The 20,233-nt window shown below is 41.3% G+C and overlaps 1 protein-coding gene across 2 annotated transcripts in view; it reads right to left on the minus strand.

The window, feature by feature from the left end:
- The window catches only part of EPB41L4A (erythrocyte membrane protein band 4.1 like 4A), a 215,927-nt gene that overhangs the window by 112,371 nt on the left and 83,323 nt on the right, over positions 1 to 20,233 (minus strand). For both annotated transcript variants that reach the window (XM_019532471.1, XM_019532469.1), the window contains exons 2-3: positions 15,632 to 15,736; positions 381 to 432 (exon numbers count right to left, since the gene is read on the minus strand). In XM_019532471.1, coding sequence (XP_019388016.1) covers positions 381 to 432; positions 15,632 to 15,736 — 157 coding nt within the window. The remainder of the gene's footprint in view (positions 1 to 380; positions 433 to 15,631; positions 15,737 to 20,233) is intronic.

The raw sequence follows: 20,233 nt of genomic DNA on the forward strand, positions 1-20,233 counted from the left end.
TAAAGAATGACACCAACATTCAAAAAAACTATGCAGGTTATTCCTAATAATATTTTTTTTTCCATTTTCAGAAGGCAAAAGTCATGTGGTTAAAAAGACAGGAAGGTCAAAGTTAATTCAAATCTCAAATTATACAGATTTCTAGAAACTATATCACCAAGATGTTTCAGTACTTTTATGATTCTCAAGTAATAGTTTAATCACAAAAATGTGCTCGAGTAAGAAGAGGCAGTTACACTCAGTGTGTGCAATTTTGATATAGCTATGAACTAAATTATTTGAGCCATTTCAAGAGACCATGAATCAAAGGCCCACCACTCTGCATGTAGGATGTCCTCTGTTTCTCATCATTGTTTATCAAGTGCAAATGAAATACATACTGTTTATCAATTCCTTATGTTCCGCAAGTGTCTTTGCAGGATCCAGCCAGTACTGTGAGAATAGATAATTACGGAAATTAGTCATTTAACCTGGCAAACGCTTAAAGATTAACTTCCATTATATATTTATTTTTATATTAATAATCTTTGTTCTCAAATGCCAAAAGTGAAATGTTATCATCTTTTCTTTTGGTACAACACAAAAACCAGACAAATTACCTGCCAGTGGTTAAATTAGTATAAAACTGAAGTGTTCAGGAAACCAAGTCTATAACAGTAAAAAAAACCCCAAACAAACACACAAACCAAAAAACCCCCACTAAACCTATAATGCAGAATTTCCTGATCAGATAAACATGTCAGTACATGTCAAGTGTACTGCTTCTCTGACAGGTTGTGATATCCTGTTCAGAAAAAGCTCTCCTACTTCACACTAGAGCAAACTGGGCCGTAAAGGAAAATCTCTTAAAACGTATATTGCTGTTTTCCAAACTACCTTGTCTGTTATATCTAGAATACTACTGTGCAACTTCACAGTCTCCTTGACAGATCAACAGGCAGAGCCCCTGGAATGCTGACATAGAGACAAGCACAATGATGATAGTTTATAAAGATAAGAAAGATGGAAGAAAATGGGCTTGTTTAGTCTAGAAAAGACAAGACAGGTGGGGAGATATGGTAGCAGTCTTCTAATACATAAAAAGGCTTTTATGTAGACAGTTCTCCATGGAAGATGGGACAAAAAAAACCAGTATAAACTGCTACAAAGGAAATTTAAATCAGATTTTAGAAACAAATTTCTAACTACAGGGGAGGTGAAGCACTAGAACAATCTATCTAATGAGGGACTTCCAATTAAGAGTTCTAGGACCAGATTCAACAAATATCTAGCAGAGATTCTCTAGATCTATTTGATTCTGTTTCTCTGCAGGGAGACTGGCTAAAAGATTCCTGTGCTCCCTTCCAGCCAGATGTTCCTATGATTCAATTATGATTCATCTGGAAAAACACACAGGTGAAATCCTTGCTGCTGGCTCCCAAACCACTTTGGATTTCACTTTTCCTAAGCAGAAAGCGCATACATCATCCTGTGACCTTTCTCCCTTGGTCATCTCCTCAGTTAGATATCCTTCCCCTCTGGGAGGAGTCACACCCTTTAGGACTGTCTGGCACACACAGAAGATTCTTTAGAAGTCTTTTTTTTCTTTAGGAGCTTTCTGCCACACATGCACACCAAGCCAATATAGGGAATGTGAAACCAGGCTAACCCAGACAGATGACACTACCACTGGGCAGGTTCGCCCATTGCAAAAAATGCTCTAAGGCTCCAGAACAACTGGGATTAAGAATGAATTGTAAGGTTAGTAGCACACTCCTGACATTGCACTAAGACAGCGAGATGCATTACAGCTGTTTCAGGGCATAGCACAAGTAGAAGAGGATGCCATGCTGCACTGAAGCATCCCCTAGCACATTCTTTTTACAGTATTGATGCGTCTTTAGGATCCAATGCAGAACTGTAATGAGGGCTGTTTATAAGGCTCTATTGTTCTTCCTGGTCAATAAATGTAATTGGGAGTACAGCAGGAGTAGGCAGTCATTTTGGGTGGAGGACCACTTACTGAGTTTTGGTGAACTGTCGAAGGCCACAAGGGTAGTACCTTGACAGGTGTTCTACCCTGGTCACCATCTTGGGACCAGAAGTCCTACCCCCTAACCCCTGACCTTTGCCACTGGAAATGCTCCTTTTGAAAGGGAACTTTTCCAACTTGCAACAAGAAAAAAAAACAATTTGTATGCTAAAAATCAAACATCTACTGTAACACATTTTAATTTTATTTTAAAAAATATTTTTGTTCCAATTTGTGTGTGTTTGCATAGTGTATATAGAGGCAATTGCATAATAGCTCAAAATAAAGTCTTACTCTTGTATATTGGGGGGGGTGGTAGGGCTAAGGATTTGTGACTTTCATCTGGTTTGCATAAGAGCTGCAAAACACTCTTCAGTTAAGATCCCCGGTACACAGCTTCCACCATCCATTTATTCTATTTCAAACCACAAAGCAAAACTGAATATCCATTTCCAGAATCTAAGATAGAATATGAACTGTTAAGCAATCTACCAGAACAAGATCTCATACTGCAATTGTAAAATATTTGTAATTAGCAGTATTAAATATTAACTGGCCACAGATAATAGTTCTTGGAATACAATGTTATAATAATATTATGTATAATACTAATAATAATACTATTATTTGCTTCATTAATTAACCAACAGTTTAAGCCCACAATGCAATCTTGGCCTGCATAAAAGCAAAAAAAGGAAGTGGAAAAAGTTTTCTAAAACCTAAGACTAACGGGAATGTTATCATTTAAGAAAAACAAAAAAACCCATGTTTGAAATGAAGAGTTGCTTTGTTTGGATATAAGCTTTCTTTTAGCTTGTTTGTGAACAAAAAGTGTTGCTACATTGTTTTAATACTTAAAAATCAAATGGTAAAACTGACTTCAAACAAAAATAAAACACGCAAAATAATTTTTATTGTCCATATTGAGTGAAATGGAAACAGTAAATAAATTACGTTGGTAGCAAAAAGTAAAAAAAACTTACGAATCATGTAAATTAAGGCTTGCAAACACTTACATATATGTAAGAAAAAGCATTGTTTGTGCCAATAGGTACTGTAAAACCTATATGATCATAGGAAACCAGGGCTAGAAGGGACCTCACAAGGTCACCCAGTCCAGCCCACTGCTCAAGGCAGGATCATTCCTGACTAAGCCATCCCAGCCAAACCAACTGTCCCACTCATAGGGATTTTCAGGACTAGGCTCTAAACTTGATATCAGTAGCACAGGGAAAGTTATTCAGTTTGGTTACAGTTTTTAATATATTTTTTGATGTAGAACTATAATCGTTTCAACCTGTGGTGTTGGCTTATATTTCAATTTTTCAAATAATAACAACAAAACAAAAAATAGAAGAATTTGCAAGCACCTGAATCATTGCTAATAAAATTAACGGTGTTAGGTAAATGATACTAGACAGTGAAATCTGCCCTCTCGGTTTTGGGGCAACTAGGAGTAGCACTTATTACAATACTACAAATAAACAAAAACAGAAAAAGAACAAAGGTTAAACACAGCTTTTGAAGAAAGAAGTCTCAGATACATCCTCAAGTTTGACCATTTAGCTGTCCCTTTTCTTAAACCAGGGAATTATACAGATGATGGATGGAGAGGTCTCTTATCTGCCCACCAAAACATAATTATATAATACTACCTCAGCAAGAGACATGTCAAAGAAAACTTTCCTTTCATTGTGTCAAGAGATCCATTTGGTCTGCAGAATTTCATAAGCAGAAAGTTTAATTAAGCAAAAAACCAAAATTTATTTTTTAAAAAGCATTGCAAACAATTGATTGAATATGGTAATAGCTGGTTGAATCGTGTAACAGGGGACCAGAACCCCGTTACTAAGCCAAGGGAAAAGAAAAATAGAGGGGCAGGGACCAAAGCAGCTAGGGTGAAATAGAGGGACCAAACTCAGGAAACCAGGGTATCACCTCTTCAAGGATAGGTACAGTCTGAGTACCTGAATCAAAGTCTGAGGCAGAATCAAAGTTACGCAGTTTTCTGTAAGTGGCATAGTTTAGATCTGTAGTGACCTCACCTTTGCTGGGGGGACAAATCTTACACCAGATTCTGCCATTTTTAAACCAGTCTATGTGAGCTGAACTTTTGTTCTGTTATGGGTTGGACCAATTTTGTGGGTTGAATTTCTGTTCTGTTATGGGTATAGACCAGCTTCTGATCACTTACACCAGTAAAAGTGTAATGTTTGTACCTGGCCTAAGAAAACAGACCAGCAGAAACCACAGTTGCCCTTAATAAAGAAAGTAAAGGCTCCTTTAACAGGTGTGAGAGGTGACAAGCAATTGGCAAAGGGAGAGGACACTCAAATACATAAGCCCCTGCCCAAAATGAAAGGAGAGGGAAGAAACTCTGCCAGGAACAGGAGTGGGGTCTGCTGAACAAGGGCAGAGACGTGGCAGCTCACATGTTTCAGATGCCAGACCCCAGACACTGAGAGCAAGTGGGGGGCAGGGTGCCTGCCAGGGCAGGTCAGCCCCTTCTGTGAAGTCTGCACACTCTGAGGAAGTTTACTTCAGTTAAAATGGTAATGCTCTTATATTTGTGCGTGTGTTGTGTTGCACCCAGGGAGGGAAGATGTTTCCATTGAAAAGCAGCAGCTTATTTATGTTAAAGTTATACTGGTGGAACAAATGTGACTATCAGGGGAGAAGAAGGTCACAGAGTGCCAGAGAGACACTCTATTGGGCCCTGCCGGGAGACAGGGAAACAAGATTCAATTTTGGGCAATTTGTCATACTGTGAGAGGGCACAAAGGGAGGGCTGGGGCCTGAGAACCAGGGACCATAACAGCAGACCTTGAGCCACCAGACCAAGCCTGAGAAAAGTTTGTTGAGGCTGGAGAGGCTGAAACCCCAACAAAGCTTTCGGAGGAAGGTTTCAGAGGTTGGAGGGTGAGGCAGTGAAGAGGGCAAGAGGCCCTCACTCAAGTGTTAAACAGCAACATCTGTGAGGCATGGGCAGGGCTGTGGGGGTGGCTGGAGGTCACAGTTATTGCCAATAAGGCATAATTGGGGAATTGTCTTAAAGAAAAAGACCCACCCCACAAACTGAGCAGCAAAGGGAGCCCGGAATATAGTGCACCTAGGAAAAGGCTACCCCATCTCTGTCACCAGCCTCCCAAATTAGAAACTCTTTATCTTTAGCTACAGAAACCCGATAGTATGAATAAGAGCCTTTAAAGTCCAAGTCATGACTGGTGAGAAGGCAAGGCAGAGACCAAGGGTTGTGGCCAGGTGCCACCAGGGGACCTCTGACACCAAGCCGATTGCCTCAGGACAGCATAGGTGATGCATAGGGAGGACATGGGGGAGCACGTGCCCCCCCTGACAGTGAGCGCTCCGGCCAGTAGGGGACATGGAGAGCACTAGTGTCCCCCCCTGAAATTGGTTCTCTTGGCAGCATGTTGGCAGTGGAAGTACCACTGTGCCACATGAGGAAGTGTCGGTACTTCCTCCGCCACCATGCTTGGCAACCAGCTGCTAGGGGACCCCCTGCCATTCGTGCCCCGCTGGTAACCCCACCCCAGACTCGGGAGGCACCAGTCACCCAGGCAGAACAGCTACAAATCCCACCGATCAACAGTTTAGCTGAATATCAGTGCACCTGACACATTCATAGCAGCTGCCAATCAAGAAACAGCAGCAGTAAACAGCAACAGTGTCTGACCTAACTTTGGTAGGAATGAAGCAATACAGTCATTCTACATTCGACACGCCTTCTTGATTAGTGACATACACTAAGAATTACAAGAGCCACTGTGTCCCTTTATTCAGCTGTACTTCATTACAACTGCTAATAGGGAAACTTGGTTTAGGACAGCAATCTAAACCTGCACTCTTCTATTGCTCATCCAAAGTCCACTCAGCAAAACTGAAAGCTTCAGGATAACAGGAGCAGCTCGAACACAAATACAAAACTTCTGAAAGAAAACAAAGGTGAAACCCTACATTGGCAGCATTCCAATACTCCACCAGAAATATAAACCCACTTAATCTCACTGGTAGGAATTAAAGTAATGGTCAAGCTTGTTCAAACATCTTTCTAGAGCTCTTGTCAATTTGCATTCTAAATAAGCAAGAATCTGAGTTTGTGTGACCACTGATAAAACAGGCTTCAAATGAGCAGTCAGGAAAAAAATTAATAAAAAGTTGGCAACAAGAATGGTACAAAATAGAATACAAGGTTATTTCTGGCCTCAAACCTCTCCACATGCCCAAACTGGAACTTCATACCAGACCACAAGACATGCTTCTCAACTAACCTATTCATCATCAATAACACTACAGATGTACTACCCAAAATCCAGTCACAAAACAACAATCTGACTTCTTTTTCAGCAAATCCAATCCTCCAAAATAACTTGAGCTTTGTTTCCACCTTTGATTTTTTGCATTTGATTCTCTAAAGTTTTACAGTCCTGATTACATTTTAGCTTTATAAGCATATATGTATCAATTACATGCAAAAATATACAATTAAACAGAGTCGTCCAGGCCACAGGCAGAAGTTACACTCAAGACATGATTAATAAGTTAACTGAATCTTAGACTAGGGACAAACATTACACATAAACCGGTTTAAGTGATCAGAAACTGGTTTAAACCTGTAACAGACTAGATGTTCAGTGCACATAAACCAGTTTGAAAATGGCTGAAACCAGTTTGAGATAAACCTGGTTGAATGTAGTATCAGACTTAACTGATTTGGATCAAGCCAATTTATGTAATGTCTGTCCCAGACTGCTGGGGACAGCAGTAGCAAGGACCCACCTGCTACTCCTGTCCCCAGCCAAGCACTGCACTCCACACTGCTGCTCACATAAGCCCCCAGCTAAAGTAGGGGAGAAGCAGCCTGGGGCTTGCCCCCACCCCTGAATCATCTGGGAACAGCAGAAGCTGTTCCTTTCCTGTGCTGAGAACAAACTCTAGGCAAACCCTGCTCCAGGTGTGTGTAGGGGTTGGAAGGACAGAGAGGGGGAAGTTTTACCTACTTCAGGGACTCAAAAAAAGTCTCTGGCAGCTGTTGCTGTGATAGTGTGCCCACTGGAGGGGGGAAGAGGGGTGCTGCACTACCCTGCGGTGCCAGTCATGTATGCCCCACCCCCCTTTTTGAATTCCAAGATCTGTGCATGTGTGCAGGTGCTACTGCACCAAAGTAAATTCATTTCTTGCATTTATTCAGCAGCTGGTGTACCAGTTTTAGTGGGTTCCCCTGTAACCTCTGCCTTGTCCATACACAATGCTTTAGATCTCTGCTTGTCCAGCTCATCCTACAAGGGAGTGGAAAAAATGTTACTTGGCTACTTAGCTTATCATCAACTCCTTTCAAAACTAAATGAGGACCTCAGTATAGCTCAGCTGCTTGTTTCATTCAAAATGCACACTGTATTAGGCAACATAATTCCCTACAATCCATAAATTTTCCATTTGCTACAAAATTTCTTTTATCCAACTAGAGAAAAAGAATATTTTAGATCCATTTTTTAGTTCTTAATTCTTTACAGCCATTTTTTTCTTCATCTGTTCCTTTGGGTATAATAACCTTGAAAGCGGAGGGGACAATAGATGCTTCATTTATGGAGAATAGAGCAAGAAATGTAACTTTATGAATACATATGAGTACGTGCAGCAGGAGACTGCTAGTCGGGGCCTCTGGCATCAGTCCTTAGGCCTGCCACTGAGTTGATGACTGTATGGCCATGCCACAGAGCAGAACATATTCAGCTCCCCTGTCTTTCCCTTACAGAGACTGACACTGCACAGCCTGAGGCCTCTGGGTTATACAGCACTAAAAGAGCCATGCTGTTGGGAGTTACCTTGCTAGCTGATGTTCTTTGATCTCCCTGTTTGCAGGTAGGAGTTTCCTATAACATGAGGAAAAAATACCTAAATGAATGTTGCTTTGGTCAGCTTTCGCTTAGGGACATTTCATGTGAGAAGTTTAAAGGAGAACAATTTGGTGGAGAGGAACATGAGACTGTACCAATGTCACAAAGCACTGCCAGGTTTCTATGGAGTGAAAGGAGTACTTCTTATCTAGGTACTGGAGATTTGGGAACCTTCACTGTGTTTTCATTACTTAACACTTACTTTCTCTTTATAAAAGATTCATCAACCCTTTCTTTAAGACACTCTCATATCACCATTGTTTCCAGGAAACCTTGATGCTCTTTACACATGGGAACATTCTTTGTCCCATCAAATTCTGTTCAGCTTTAACCGCTCTATTGCCTGTTCTGGGGCACTACACAGTAACCAAGCAACCCCAATTTCTGAGGTGTTATGAGAAAGCCAGCCCAACCACGTTTTCCCCTCTTGCTCCGGGACATATTCCATGAAGACCATCACTGTACAGGAATACTACATTAGACAGGAGCTCCCCTGGGTCCTTAAAGATGGAGAGATGATGGAAGGCCCACCTGGGCTGATCTAGGTTCCTGCCACCACCACCAGACTACTCCCTAGACTTGGTACCTGTACTTGGCTGCTCATCTCCCCACCCACTGGGACAACAGCTTAAGTCTTTGCTGCACACTGCACTTCAGATGTTAACTGCACTTAAAAAGCCAGCATCTGCCTGCAGTAAAACATATTGGCTGCCATCATGTTGTAGCAAAATGAATACTTTTCACAGAAGGAGCATCTCCACATGATATTAAGTAACACGTGTTCAGCTATCATGGAACTGCTCCACAGAGATAATCTGAGCAGTCCTCACCAACTCCACTGAGGTGCAGAGGCTGGGACTGACAAACAGCTGTTTGTCAGTCCAAGCGCCCAGTAAATATGGGAGACTTTTCAAGACTCTAGTGGGTGGTTGGACTGACAAACAGCTGTTTTTTTGACTGCACGGCTAGCTCCTGCCCTGTCCAAAATGCAGCAAGCATTACCGGACGACTGCTCAGAACAAGTTCCAACTCACAAGGGCGGATCCAGGACTTGGCAAAGAGGGGTCACTTGCACTACAGGGATGCTGTACCCAGGCTCCCATCCTCCTCCCCTCCATCCCACTGATGCAAGAGCTCTGGAGCTTTTTAAAGTTCCCAAAGCAGGTAAACATCCCCCCCCTTTCCCCTCCAGCCTCAGAGGCACATCCTCTTCACTCCCTTTCTGTCCTGTCTTCCTCTAGTCACTGCAGCTTTCCTTGCTATCCTGGGGCAGGGGAAGCTTCACAGCTGTTCCTGCCTGCTTCAGCCAGGCTGTGTGGGGGCTAGGCTTAGCTGGGAACAGTGGCAGCAGCAACTGGGAGGGGTGAGTTCCCCACACTACCCAGTCCCTCCAAGAGCAGGCACAGGAAGCCACTATCAGTATGCTACCCTCAGTGAGCCCAGCCTCTACACAGCCCAGCTGGAGCAAGCAGGAGAAGCTCTAAAGATTCCCCTACCCCAGGACAGAGGGAAAAGCAGCCACAGCAGATGGGGGAGAAAGAGGACGGGAGAAGGATATGACTCTGAGTATGGAGAGGCAGGGAGATTCTCTTCCACTCTGGGGACTTTTTAAAAAATCCCCTGAGGCTCCAGCAGCATGATCCAGTCTGCAAGGGAGATGCAACTGTGCCACTTCACCCCTTCTTTATTTGCTGTTGCTTACTTCACTCAAAATATGAGTTAAGGGTGTTATACAACAAGGTCCTCATTACTCTGGCACGCCCAGCTGACATACTTAGTCCTGTAGCTGAATTAACAGTAGTCTGTGCTGTAACGTAGGGCTAAGCAAAATACAGCCTGCAGGCCAGATCTGGCTAACAAAGGGGCTTTGTCTGGCCCATGGCAGGTCCTTCAGTCCTCCCTGACCCAGGCATCATCCCACAGTGGCACGTCCTGCTGCCCCTTAGGCATGCAGAGAGGCTGAGGCAGCTCTGTGTTGGACTGCCTGCCTAGTGCTGGCCCCAGCCACGCAGTACTGGTGGGAACCCATGCACAAGTCCAACTCGCCCCACACCTGCTCAGACTCACCTGATCAAGCTGAACAGCTACAGGCAACAGCAGCAGCAGTGGAACAGAAGTATGCTTGGTGCGGGTAAAAAGCGGCCCCTCCCCACTCAGCGCTGCCCAGCACTTCCTGCAGCAGCCACACAACACATGCGCTGGGCGCAAACTCCACAACCACAATCTCCCCCACACACACAATCACACAGCCCATAAACACTGCAACCACCCACACTCCACAAAGGTCAAGGGGCAGGACTTCTGGTACCACTGGGGCTCCTGTCAAGGGGTGGGGCTACCCCTGCAGCTCACCAAAACTCATGAAGGGGCTCTCCAGCTGAAATAATTGCCCACCCCTGCTGTAATGGCAAACGCTCAAATTTCTAATCCAGCTGAAGATACAGGGCGAGTGAATTGTTACAAAAGCATACAACATTTTTTGTAAGAAGACTGTCATGGTTTTATCTTAAAAGAAACACCAGGCAAGGGAGATGACTGGCAGAACCTTGTTAAAAAGGGCCACCTGGAAGTGCTAAGGCACAGAGACTGAAATACCTCAACAAAAAGGTTCATTTCAAGTCTTATGAAAGCATGATCTGATTAGGTTTTCTAAAGTATTTTCATCTTTGTCTGACTGGTTTTGTTCATAATCCGTTAAGAAATAAATTCCCGTAAAACCTTATCAGATCATATATTATAATTAGATTAGAATTAGATAATTATCAAAGTTTAGAATATTCCTTTCCGACTGTAAAGAGTTAACATGAGGCTCATCCCCACACATATTTCTGCATCAGACACTGATGTGAAAGTATTTCCTATTTAATTTATTTCCCAAATAAATAAGCAGACAGATCTATATTCCCTCTAGGCATTAAACAGATACAGTTCCAAAAGTGTGAAACTATAAAAATCAAATCCAGATCTCATGCATGCCAGTGCAGAACTAAACCTTATGCTGATTTCTGTAATTATTCCTTTCACAAGCCTTTGATTAATTATATTTTTTTCATTTACAGTTTATGCAAGGTTTTGTTAATGCTATGGAGTTTTATTCTTTAATTTGCAATTCTCAAGATGCAACAAAATTTCACTACAGATCACAAACTAACAAAGAATATAATGAATACTGTAAACATAACTATATTTTGGAAGGATTGTTCATTTATATACTTTCCATGCAAGTTAGTTTCAATATTTTACTAGCTCTATGCACATATGTAACAGAAGCACACATTTTCCTAATAGTCTATTGCAATAATAGATAAATAGTACTGTGCACAGTAATAGCACTGTAATTTTACAGTTTTGAAATCTCCTTCATAGGTGGTTTTCAAAAAGAGGTTAAACAGGCATGGTTTAGAAACAGGGAAGCCTGCATTTTTACAGGGTTAAACTAGATGATCCTTGAGGTCTCTTCCTACCTCATGATTTTATGACTCACTTTTTCAGAGAAAAAAGTCTTCTTACCATATAAAACACTGCACAAAGAAATGCAGGGCAAGAGGAAGCCAGCTGTGACTCTTTGATCCTAGCTTGGCCGCAAATGGAACCTAGGGTCTGCTCTATGCTTTATACTACCAAAATGTGCCCCCCTAAGAGACAGACCTGCAAAAGAAGTCATATCTGTAGGGCTCCTAGACACTAAAGGTACAGAAATAACAGTACTACATTTATCCAAATCTAAAGTGACACTGAATTTAAGGCAACACACCAATAATTAGATTTTATACATGGAAAATGTATAAATGTTACAATTTTCTAGTCATAGAATCTAATAATTGGAGGGTTGCCTTTAATTCCCCACTGCTGTGGGCAGGGGGGAAGACAGGCAGTGAGGGTGCACTGATATGGGGTGGGCAAGCAGCTTGCACCCTGTTTGTGCCTGCCTCCCTGCCACCCCTCACGCCCCCTGCAGCCTCTGGCCCCTCTTCTTCCCCAGCCTCTGTTCCCTACCCCACAAGCAGCCTCTCCCTCCCTCTTATCTCCTTCCCTCCTCCACCACAGCCTCCGCTCCCTGCTTTCCCCCTCCTTACTCTTGCTCCATGAGTGGGCAGGCTTCATCCGCATACTATCCTGGGGCACTAAGCATGGCCCTAGCCCAGCCCAGCCCAGCCCCCACAGCAGCTATGCAGGCTGCACAATGCTGCTATAGGCCTAAGCTAAGGCCATGCTCAGTGCCCCAGGCTGCAGCTTCAATGGAGCCTGCTGACATGAAAAAGAGTAAGGGGATAGAGCAGGGGTAGCAAAATACGGTCCGTGGGCTGGATCCGGTCCACAGGGTCATTCTACCTATTATATCTAAAAGTGACAGGGCAAGTGCCCCCCCCAGATTTGTGCATGGGGTGGATGCAGGCTGCTTACTGTGGCCATTCTGTTGTCTTTCCGTCAGAAGCCCCACACTGGCCACAACCTCTGCCCACCCATACCAATAGAAGCAGCAAAGCAGGCACGGGGCGTGTGGCCAACACGGGGCCCCCAGGGCAAAGGCAGCAGGACAGAGAGCCCTAAGCCCACAGCAGGCTGCCCACACTCTGCTCAGCTCCGCTCCAGCTATGAGGGGGAGGGGAGAGAAGTGGGCATGTGCCACCCCATCCCCAGCCTAGCTGGGTCCTTTCAGCCTCATCCATGGGGAATGGAAGCCTGCCCCACCCTTGGCAGCAGCAGCATCAGGAGGGCAAGGGGACCCTCTCCCCACTGGAGTCCAGATCCCGGGACCTGGGGCCCAGCTGTGCAGGAAAAGTGGCAAGATACATTCATGTTTATAACAGGGTGTGGGGGGCCTCCAATTTTCTGTTTGCCCAGGGCCCCAACAAATCTGAATCCACACCGTTTAGTGTGCCAGGTATATGACTGTGGTAACACATATATCTCAATCAGCTACAGTTTTCTGTTTTGCCTGTACATAAGCAATGTAAACCATTTTAGAAAGCAAAAGATAGCTTATTTTTTAATTCACTAAAGAATTTTCATTTTAGCTTGTGCACAAAATTTAAAAAAAAAATATGCTTTCAAAAATGTTGTCTTGAATTCATAATTTAACTTTATTTTCACTTCAACAAAACAGTCACAAAGCTTGAAAACTTACCAATAAAACTCAATGCAATCTTTTAAATTTTTAGACTGTGGAATAGCCTTTAAAAAAGGGTTGAATAATACAGTACCGAGCTCTGTAATACAGTCTGTATCTGCTAGCCAATGCTGTTGTAATTGTATATTGGCATAAGTACAGTTTGGGTTATTTTCATTGGGGAGAGTGAAAATATTGATTAGGACTTAGTCAACACTATAATTTATTAAAACCTTGAAGTTGAAGAATGATATTCCTGACAAGTATAATTCTACTCCCAAAGGTAAAGTGCTCATTTAAAAAATATGATCACGTCAAGACGAGTTTTTTCTGTAAACTTCAAGATGGCTAGATATTGAATTCCAAATCCATAGCCCTTAATAAGGGCATGATTTTTCTCCCATTTATACTAGTTTTACAATGATATAACCTCAATAAGCTAGCTAACTACTACTCACTTTAATGTAAGTGAAGGGAAAATCATGCCCTTGGTATTCCGGAAAAGTGAGGTAGGTTTACAACTGCTCGTGTAACAGACTGCCTCTATTGCTAAACTAATTGAGAATACCTGAACTTTTAGTATTCTATCCTACAGTCAAACCAGGATAATATTACTCTTCATTATATCAAGCTCTGTCACAACTTTGGTTATCAACAGCTGGCTTTCATAAATAATAATGCGAAAAAATCCCAAAACAACAACAACAACAAAACCTATTTATTTCCAGTCCAGGAGTTTCATGAGCTCACACCCTCCCAGCTCTTTGGCACAGTGATACTGCCTCTCCTCACTTCAATTAATCAGCATATTTTATCATCATTTTTTTTTCCCTTACTTTCTTCTGTTAGTTATTAAATACATGTCCCAGGTGGATATTGCACAAGGTCCAAAAAATATGCAAAAGGAGTGGGTTATATATTCTTGCCCCTCCAAACTTAGACCTGTGGCACTGTCCTTCATGATCAGAACATAGGTAAGCATGTTTTGTGGCAAGCAGAGGCAAACTATACATTATAAATGAAAATGATCCTTTAGCACTTGCCATCATCATGTGAACAACTTCACCTGGTAGATGACAAAGGATTGTTTAATGTAGGTTCCATCTACATTAGAATGTTTGTCATTATAGCTCTATTGGCACAAGGTAGACTGAAACACCTCTAGTAGATAAAAGCTGTGTGCAGACATTCATTTCTACCAGAAGAAATTTCATCCTGTGGGAGCAGCCATGGGCCAGTGCTCCCTGCTCTCAGCCCCCACTGTCTGGGTGCCGAGCAGAGCAAAAGACACAACAAAGACCCTGCAAGTTTCTCATACTGAGAACTCCTGTGACCCTAGTCTCAAGAAGACATAGGAGCTATTCCCCCAGCTACATGCCTCCTGGTCTCAAGTAGGAGTTTAGATTGGCAAAAGTATGCAGACATTCAGCTTCCCAGAAGCAATTTAACCCTGGTTGTTCCCACATTATTTTTCTTTTGGAGCTGCCATTTTTTCTCTGGAGAAAAAACTTGAACGTCTGCACACTTTTGGTTTCTACCAGGAAAATGGCAATTCTCTCGGTAGAAACTGAACATCTGTACACATCCACTGGCAAAAGAGTGATTTGCCAGTGTTTATACTGATTTAGACTGGTCCCTGGAACTAAAAGAATTATTTTGACATTGCAACCGGATATATATACTAGAACTTTTGCTGATTATATATATGCTGCTAACATATGTGATCTTTTCATATTCCTAACCAATAAGGTTATGCAAGCACAGCTTAAGAATATATTGGGCCTTTGCAAAATAAGGACAATACAGGGCCTTTCTATTTTCTTATCTATGTATGATGATAAACTTTTTGGAGAAAGGTGTACTACATACATGACAGCCTATCAAAGGGAGCCTCTTCCACCAAACAACGGAGACTTGAGAACTACAACACCAACTCAAGTGGAGTCAAAAGGTCATTATTACACATACTTTTTCTAGGCCACCCATTTTCACAAAGCAAGCAAACATGATAAAAATACATTCTGGCAGCCAAAAGCCTCCTGCCATATCGGTCATCTCACTCTAAAACTGTGAGGCAAGAAATAGTCCATGAGTGAACCATTTATGACATGCCAGGGAACATTGTGGTCACTGTCCCTCCCTAAATAAATTACTATCATCTTAATCCCAGGCAAACAAGGAATAAATTAGTACCAGCTCATTTACAACCAAAATTCCTATTCAGGGAAATATACACTCAGAAAATTCATATGAGGCAAACAGTTATCTGGTTTAAGTGAAATGAAGAATTTTACCAGCACTTTTCATGTATAACACTATACTTCTGTTAATTTCCAACATCTTTTTTTCATATTATTTTCCCTTGTCTTGTGCAGACTTAGGTGCCTGTTTCTGGTCTCATTTAAGCCAACAGCAACAATTCCAGTGTTTCCATGAAAACAAATGTAAAAAAAAAATTGCTATTGCAAATCTTATTGTTTCATGAAACACCGAAAGTTATTGAAAGTGTGACCACCTAGCACCCCACTGGGAAAGGTCATGAACGGGGTAAAGTTTAGAGCTGGAAAATTCAAATCTGCCATGTCTTTTACTCACCGTCTGATGACTTCTGTCACAGTAACGCAGTCCAAAGTAATCTATCTCCACTAGGTTTAAGTGACGGAATACGTAGCCCAGGACAACCGACCCTTTCGTTGACTTCTGTGGGAAAGAATTTACACAGGCTTTTCACAAAAATGTTCTGCCTTTGTCAGCTATGCACAGTGGCATTCATGCATTCAGTTAGCTTTGTGTGAGAGAGGCAGCAGTTTTATTGGTTAGAAGAGCTCTAGTGGATTTTAACCTCTCAGTTATAACTAGGACAATTTAAGTTCTTCCTCACTTACATTTAAGCAAATCATCTTGTAAATAATGTTGAATGTGATCATGGTAAACAACATGCTATAAAAATGTTATTGAACCACTAAGGTTTTCTATTACTATGCATTTATGGCAAAATTCTGTTTTCTCATCAAAATTCTGATCCACATGGCAGATCTCATGCCTAATATCCCATTTTTTCTGCACATGTAGCTCTCATTCAAGCTCTGCTGTTGCAGATCAGCAAGAAAATTTTGTCCTCAATGTGTAAATTATAATGCATTTAGTGCTCCCTGATTACTCTTTGTGAAGAGGGCTGGGTTTTCTTTATTCCTTTTAAAGTGTTTTTGAAAGTAGAAATGGCACCAGTCTACCATCCAGAATCCAATCTTGTTCCAGAGCTTTGTTTCATTAAAAATAATCAGGGGGAGGCCTCAAAAAGCTCCTTCATTGCTGTGACTGCATCTTTGTCATTAGAAGGCCTGCTGTTTACAAGCTGTCAGATAACTAGTATTAAACAGAGATAAATAACCCAGGAAGACAGAATAGATACCTGGACTTTTTTTCTCTTCTTAAAATTGTTAGGTTGGCTTTTGAATAAAGAAGCTTTGATTTGGAGGTGGGAGAGGGGATATGTCTGGTATGAGGTAAGAAGCAGCTAAGCCCCTAAAAGTCTTATATATGTACTATTTCAATATTAACAGATTTAATAGAGTTATAAAAGAACTCTAGGAAATACCAAGTTAGTGAAAAGAGAGCTCCCTTAAACATTTTCCTAGATGACACTGAAGCATGGCAAGTGCACTACATTGATCCAGCATCTGCAAAGAAAATAATTGCTTGGACAAGCTTTTCAGTACACAACATCTGACTATGAGGGTGGTTAAGCACTGAAATAGGCCGTTTAGAGGAGCTGTGGAATCTCTATCCTTGGAAATTCTAAAGCACAGGTTGGACAAACACTTTACTGGAATGATTTAGTCAGAGAAGATCCTGCTTGGAGCACAGGGCTGGACTAGGTAACCTCATAAGGTCCCTTCCAGTCCTACTTTTCCTATGATCTCACAACACTACACAGAAAAACAAAGCAAGCCCTAGATCAACTCTGAAAGCTTTTGAAACCAGTGAACAACTTCTACTGACTTCACAAACTGGCCCTCATTCATGTCATCCTAGATATTTTGTTATCAAATTTACCTAAATATAAGCTGAGCTTGAATACAAGACAACTCCTCCCCCCCACAATAATTAGATTTTACTTATGGAAAATTTATAAATTTGTTATAGTTTTCTAGGTATAGAATCTAATTATGGGAGGTTTCCCTACAGCAAGGAAAATAAATCGGTGGGGGTGGGGGTCAGATAGCTCACTTTTTTCTCACTATTTCTACTCAAGCATCCAATCAGGAACATTATAGGTTGTAATATATTACTAGTCACATACAGAATCACAAATAATAAGAATAAATTATTCATCCATAACCCAAGTAAGCTACAAATTTTTCACTTGAACTATACAATGAGGTACACACAGTACACGCAGAATGCTTAAAGTAAATCAGTTCTTCAAAAATTTCAGTTGGGGAAAGGTCTAAATCCACTGGGTGAGATAATCACAATGAATAATTATTTCATCTGAACCTCAGAGCCAGGCAAGTGAAATTTCGCAAGTTGCACAGTAAAAATTTGACCATTTTAAACAGCTAGCCTATCCGGGTAACAATTTGTAAATATGAAAACATGACAAAACAGAAAGAATATGTAAGGAAAAATTGTTAAAGCAAACAAAACTATCTTATTTTGCTGCCTCAGATAATGTACATAAAATATAGTGATCCTAATGTCAGATGTTTTAGTGCAAAGTCGTTTGGCTTAGACAGCTGTTAAAATGATGTCAAACAAAAATCAACCTCAGTGGCTATACTACTGTTGAAATATGGGGCACCTATAAATGTGCCTGATGCCTGCTTCAATGTATTCTAATTAGAACACGTCAGATTAATCGAGTCTGCCGGAGCATTCTAATTAGCAGGCTCCAGCAGCCTCAGGGTCCTGTCAATTCAGCATTCCCACGCTTCAAAAACGGTGGTGGGGGCGCTTTTACTAACATTCTTTAAATAAGTCTCATTTATACTAAAAAAAAGGTCACATTTATGCTAAAACAAAGCAAAGTGTTAAGACTCATTTAAACAATTCATTGTTTTTTTCCTTGAAAGAATTGCTGATGGTATTTTCAAATAAATTTGTTCTACTTTGAGTTTGCCCCTAAGAATGTAAGCCTCTAAGCACGCTTTTCCTTACCTTTCTAGGCCTACAGTACCCTGGTGAGACTCCAGGCACACCTCTTGAAAATGGCCCCTGCTGCCATTTTCAAGTGCAGGATGCTGAATACACAGAATGCTGTGGGTGCTTTAATCAGAGTGGCTCTCAGGAGTTGCTGTAATTAAAACACCCCGCATCCCAGAACACGTGTAAAGACACCCATGGAGTTCAAGAGAGTCAAACCTAGAAACAGGTTTGTAGACACTGAGGAAATAAAGGAATTAGCAATTCTTCTACCTCTTTTCCTTCCACTATTGCCAGTTTTTATTCAAAGAAGCAGAATTAGTATCCAACTGAAGGAAGAGGAAGATGTTGCTCCCTCATCATCTTTCACACCAGATACAATTAACTTTAGTGTTGGAAATTATTCTGATGGCTTGGGAACCAAGCTGTAGTTCAGAATCCACTTCACTAGGCACTATATAAACACTTAGCAAAAGAGACAGACCCTGCCCAGAGGATCTAAAAACAGAATTATTTTTACTATAGGAAAATAATAGAACAATGCATGAAAACTAAGAGCTCGCATTTTCTGAGAGGTGCCTGGATTTTAACAAGGGTGCTCTGGGTCTGAGATTGAGAACAGTGTGCCACAGGCTTACATTCTTAGAGGCAAACACAAAGTACAGCAGGTTTATTTGAAAATACCATCAGCAATCATTTAAAAAAAAAAAAAACCCAAAGAATTGTTCAAATGAGTCATAACATCTTGCTTTATGTTTTAGCAACATGATTTTATAAACCAGATGGGCAGGTTTCTACTAACTGAACAAAATGAAGCTAGGACATTCAGAAGAAATCTGATTTAATCCTTTTTTTTTTTTTTTTTACAAAAAGGAAATTGCCTCTTTACAAATGCTGTAATAACATATTTACTTGGATTAACCCGATTATAACATGACCCCCCAATGATTAGATTTTATATATGGAAAATGTATACACTTAGCATAATTTCCCAGGTATAGAATTTAATTATTGGAAGTTTGCCTTGAATTTGGTCTCTCCGCCCCCGCTGTAGCAGAGAAAATAAATCTGAAAGGGCCAGGTAGCCCTTTGTTCTCTGTTTCGCCACAACTTTTTCCGCTGGCAGCTCTTCCCTATCTCCTTACTACCAGACCCTGCTCTACTTAAGCACCTGGAAGTGAGAAGCAAATTTGACAACAAAAACCCTGAAATTACACGTGGCTGTAGCAATTTGCATCTAGTACCCATAGACGCAATTAAATCCAGAATTGACGTACGTTACCTTTTTTTGAAACTCCTGCAAGTTTTACCACAAATGTTTTATAAATGCACTTTTGAGCAGCATGTTGGCACCTACTTATATCCAGTATAAACTTTTCTTTATTAACAAATTTTATTAAACATGCACTTATCATTTTACATTTACAAAGCTTCACATAGAGCACCCTAGTTTTACCAAAACTTCATATTGCAAAAACAAGTACATATCCAGAACATACAACTATGTATATTAAACCTTTAAACAAATATACATCAACTTCCCACAAAAAAAACTCTTATAGAATTATTTTTCTTCATACAGAACCCCATGAAAACCTCTGTAAGCACCTGAAACTCTCTGCACTTCCCATCAGTCCTCTCCGTTGGTTCAGTGAATCAAGTGTGTCCAGTCCTTTTTCCTCCACTTCTCCACCTCTTCTTCTCTGATCTCTTCCTTGTCACGATCAATATAGTACAGGCAGTCCTCAACTTACAATGTTTCAAGTTACAACATTTCGCACTTATTTATAAATTGACAGTTTCAACTTAATGATGTCAGTTCCAACTTTACAACACTTAATCCAATGCGATGCTATACCAGCGAACAAGTTCGCTGCGTCACTCATCTCCCTGGAGAACATCTGTCCAAACTTCCTTGGACACTTTCTTTAAGACAAAGCAGACAAGACTCCAGAAAAACCTGCAGCCAAGGCTCCTGAGAAGACTCCAGCCAAGAACCCTTAAAAAAGTCCAACCAAAAGCCTTTCAAAAGTCCAGCAAAGTCACCTCAAA

Source organism: Crocodylus porosus, unplaced genomic scaffold (assembly GCF_001723895.1).
Source record: "Crocodylus porosus isolate Cpor-Errol unplaced genomic scaffold, CroPor_comp1, whole genome shotgun sequence".
Taxonomy (NCBI): Eukaryota; Metazoa; Chordata; order Crocodylia; family Crocodylidae; genus Crocodylus; species Crocodylus porosus.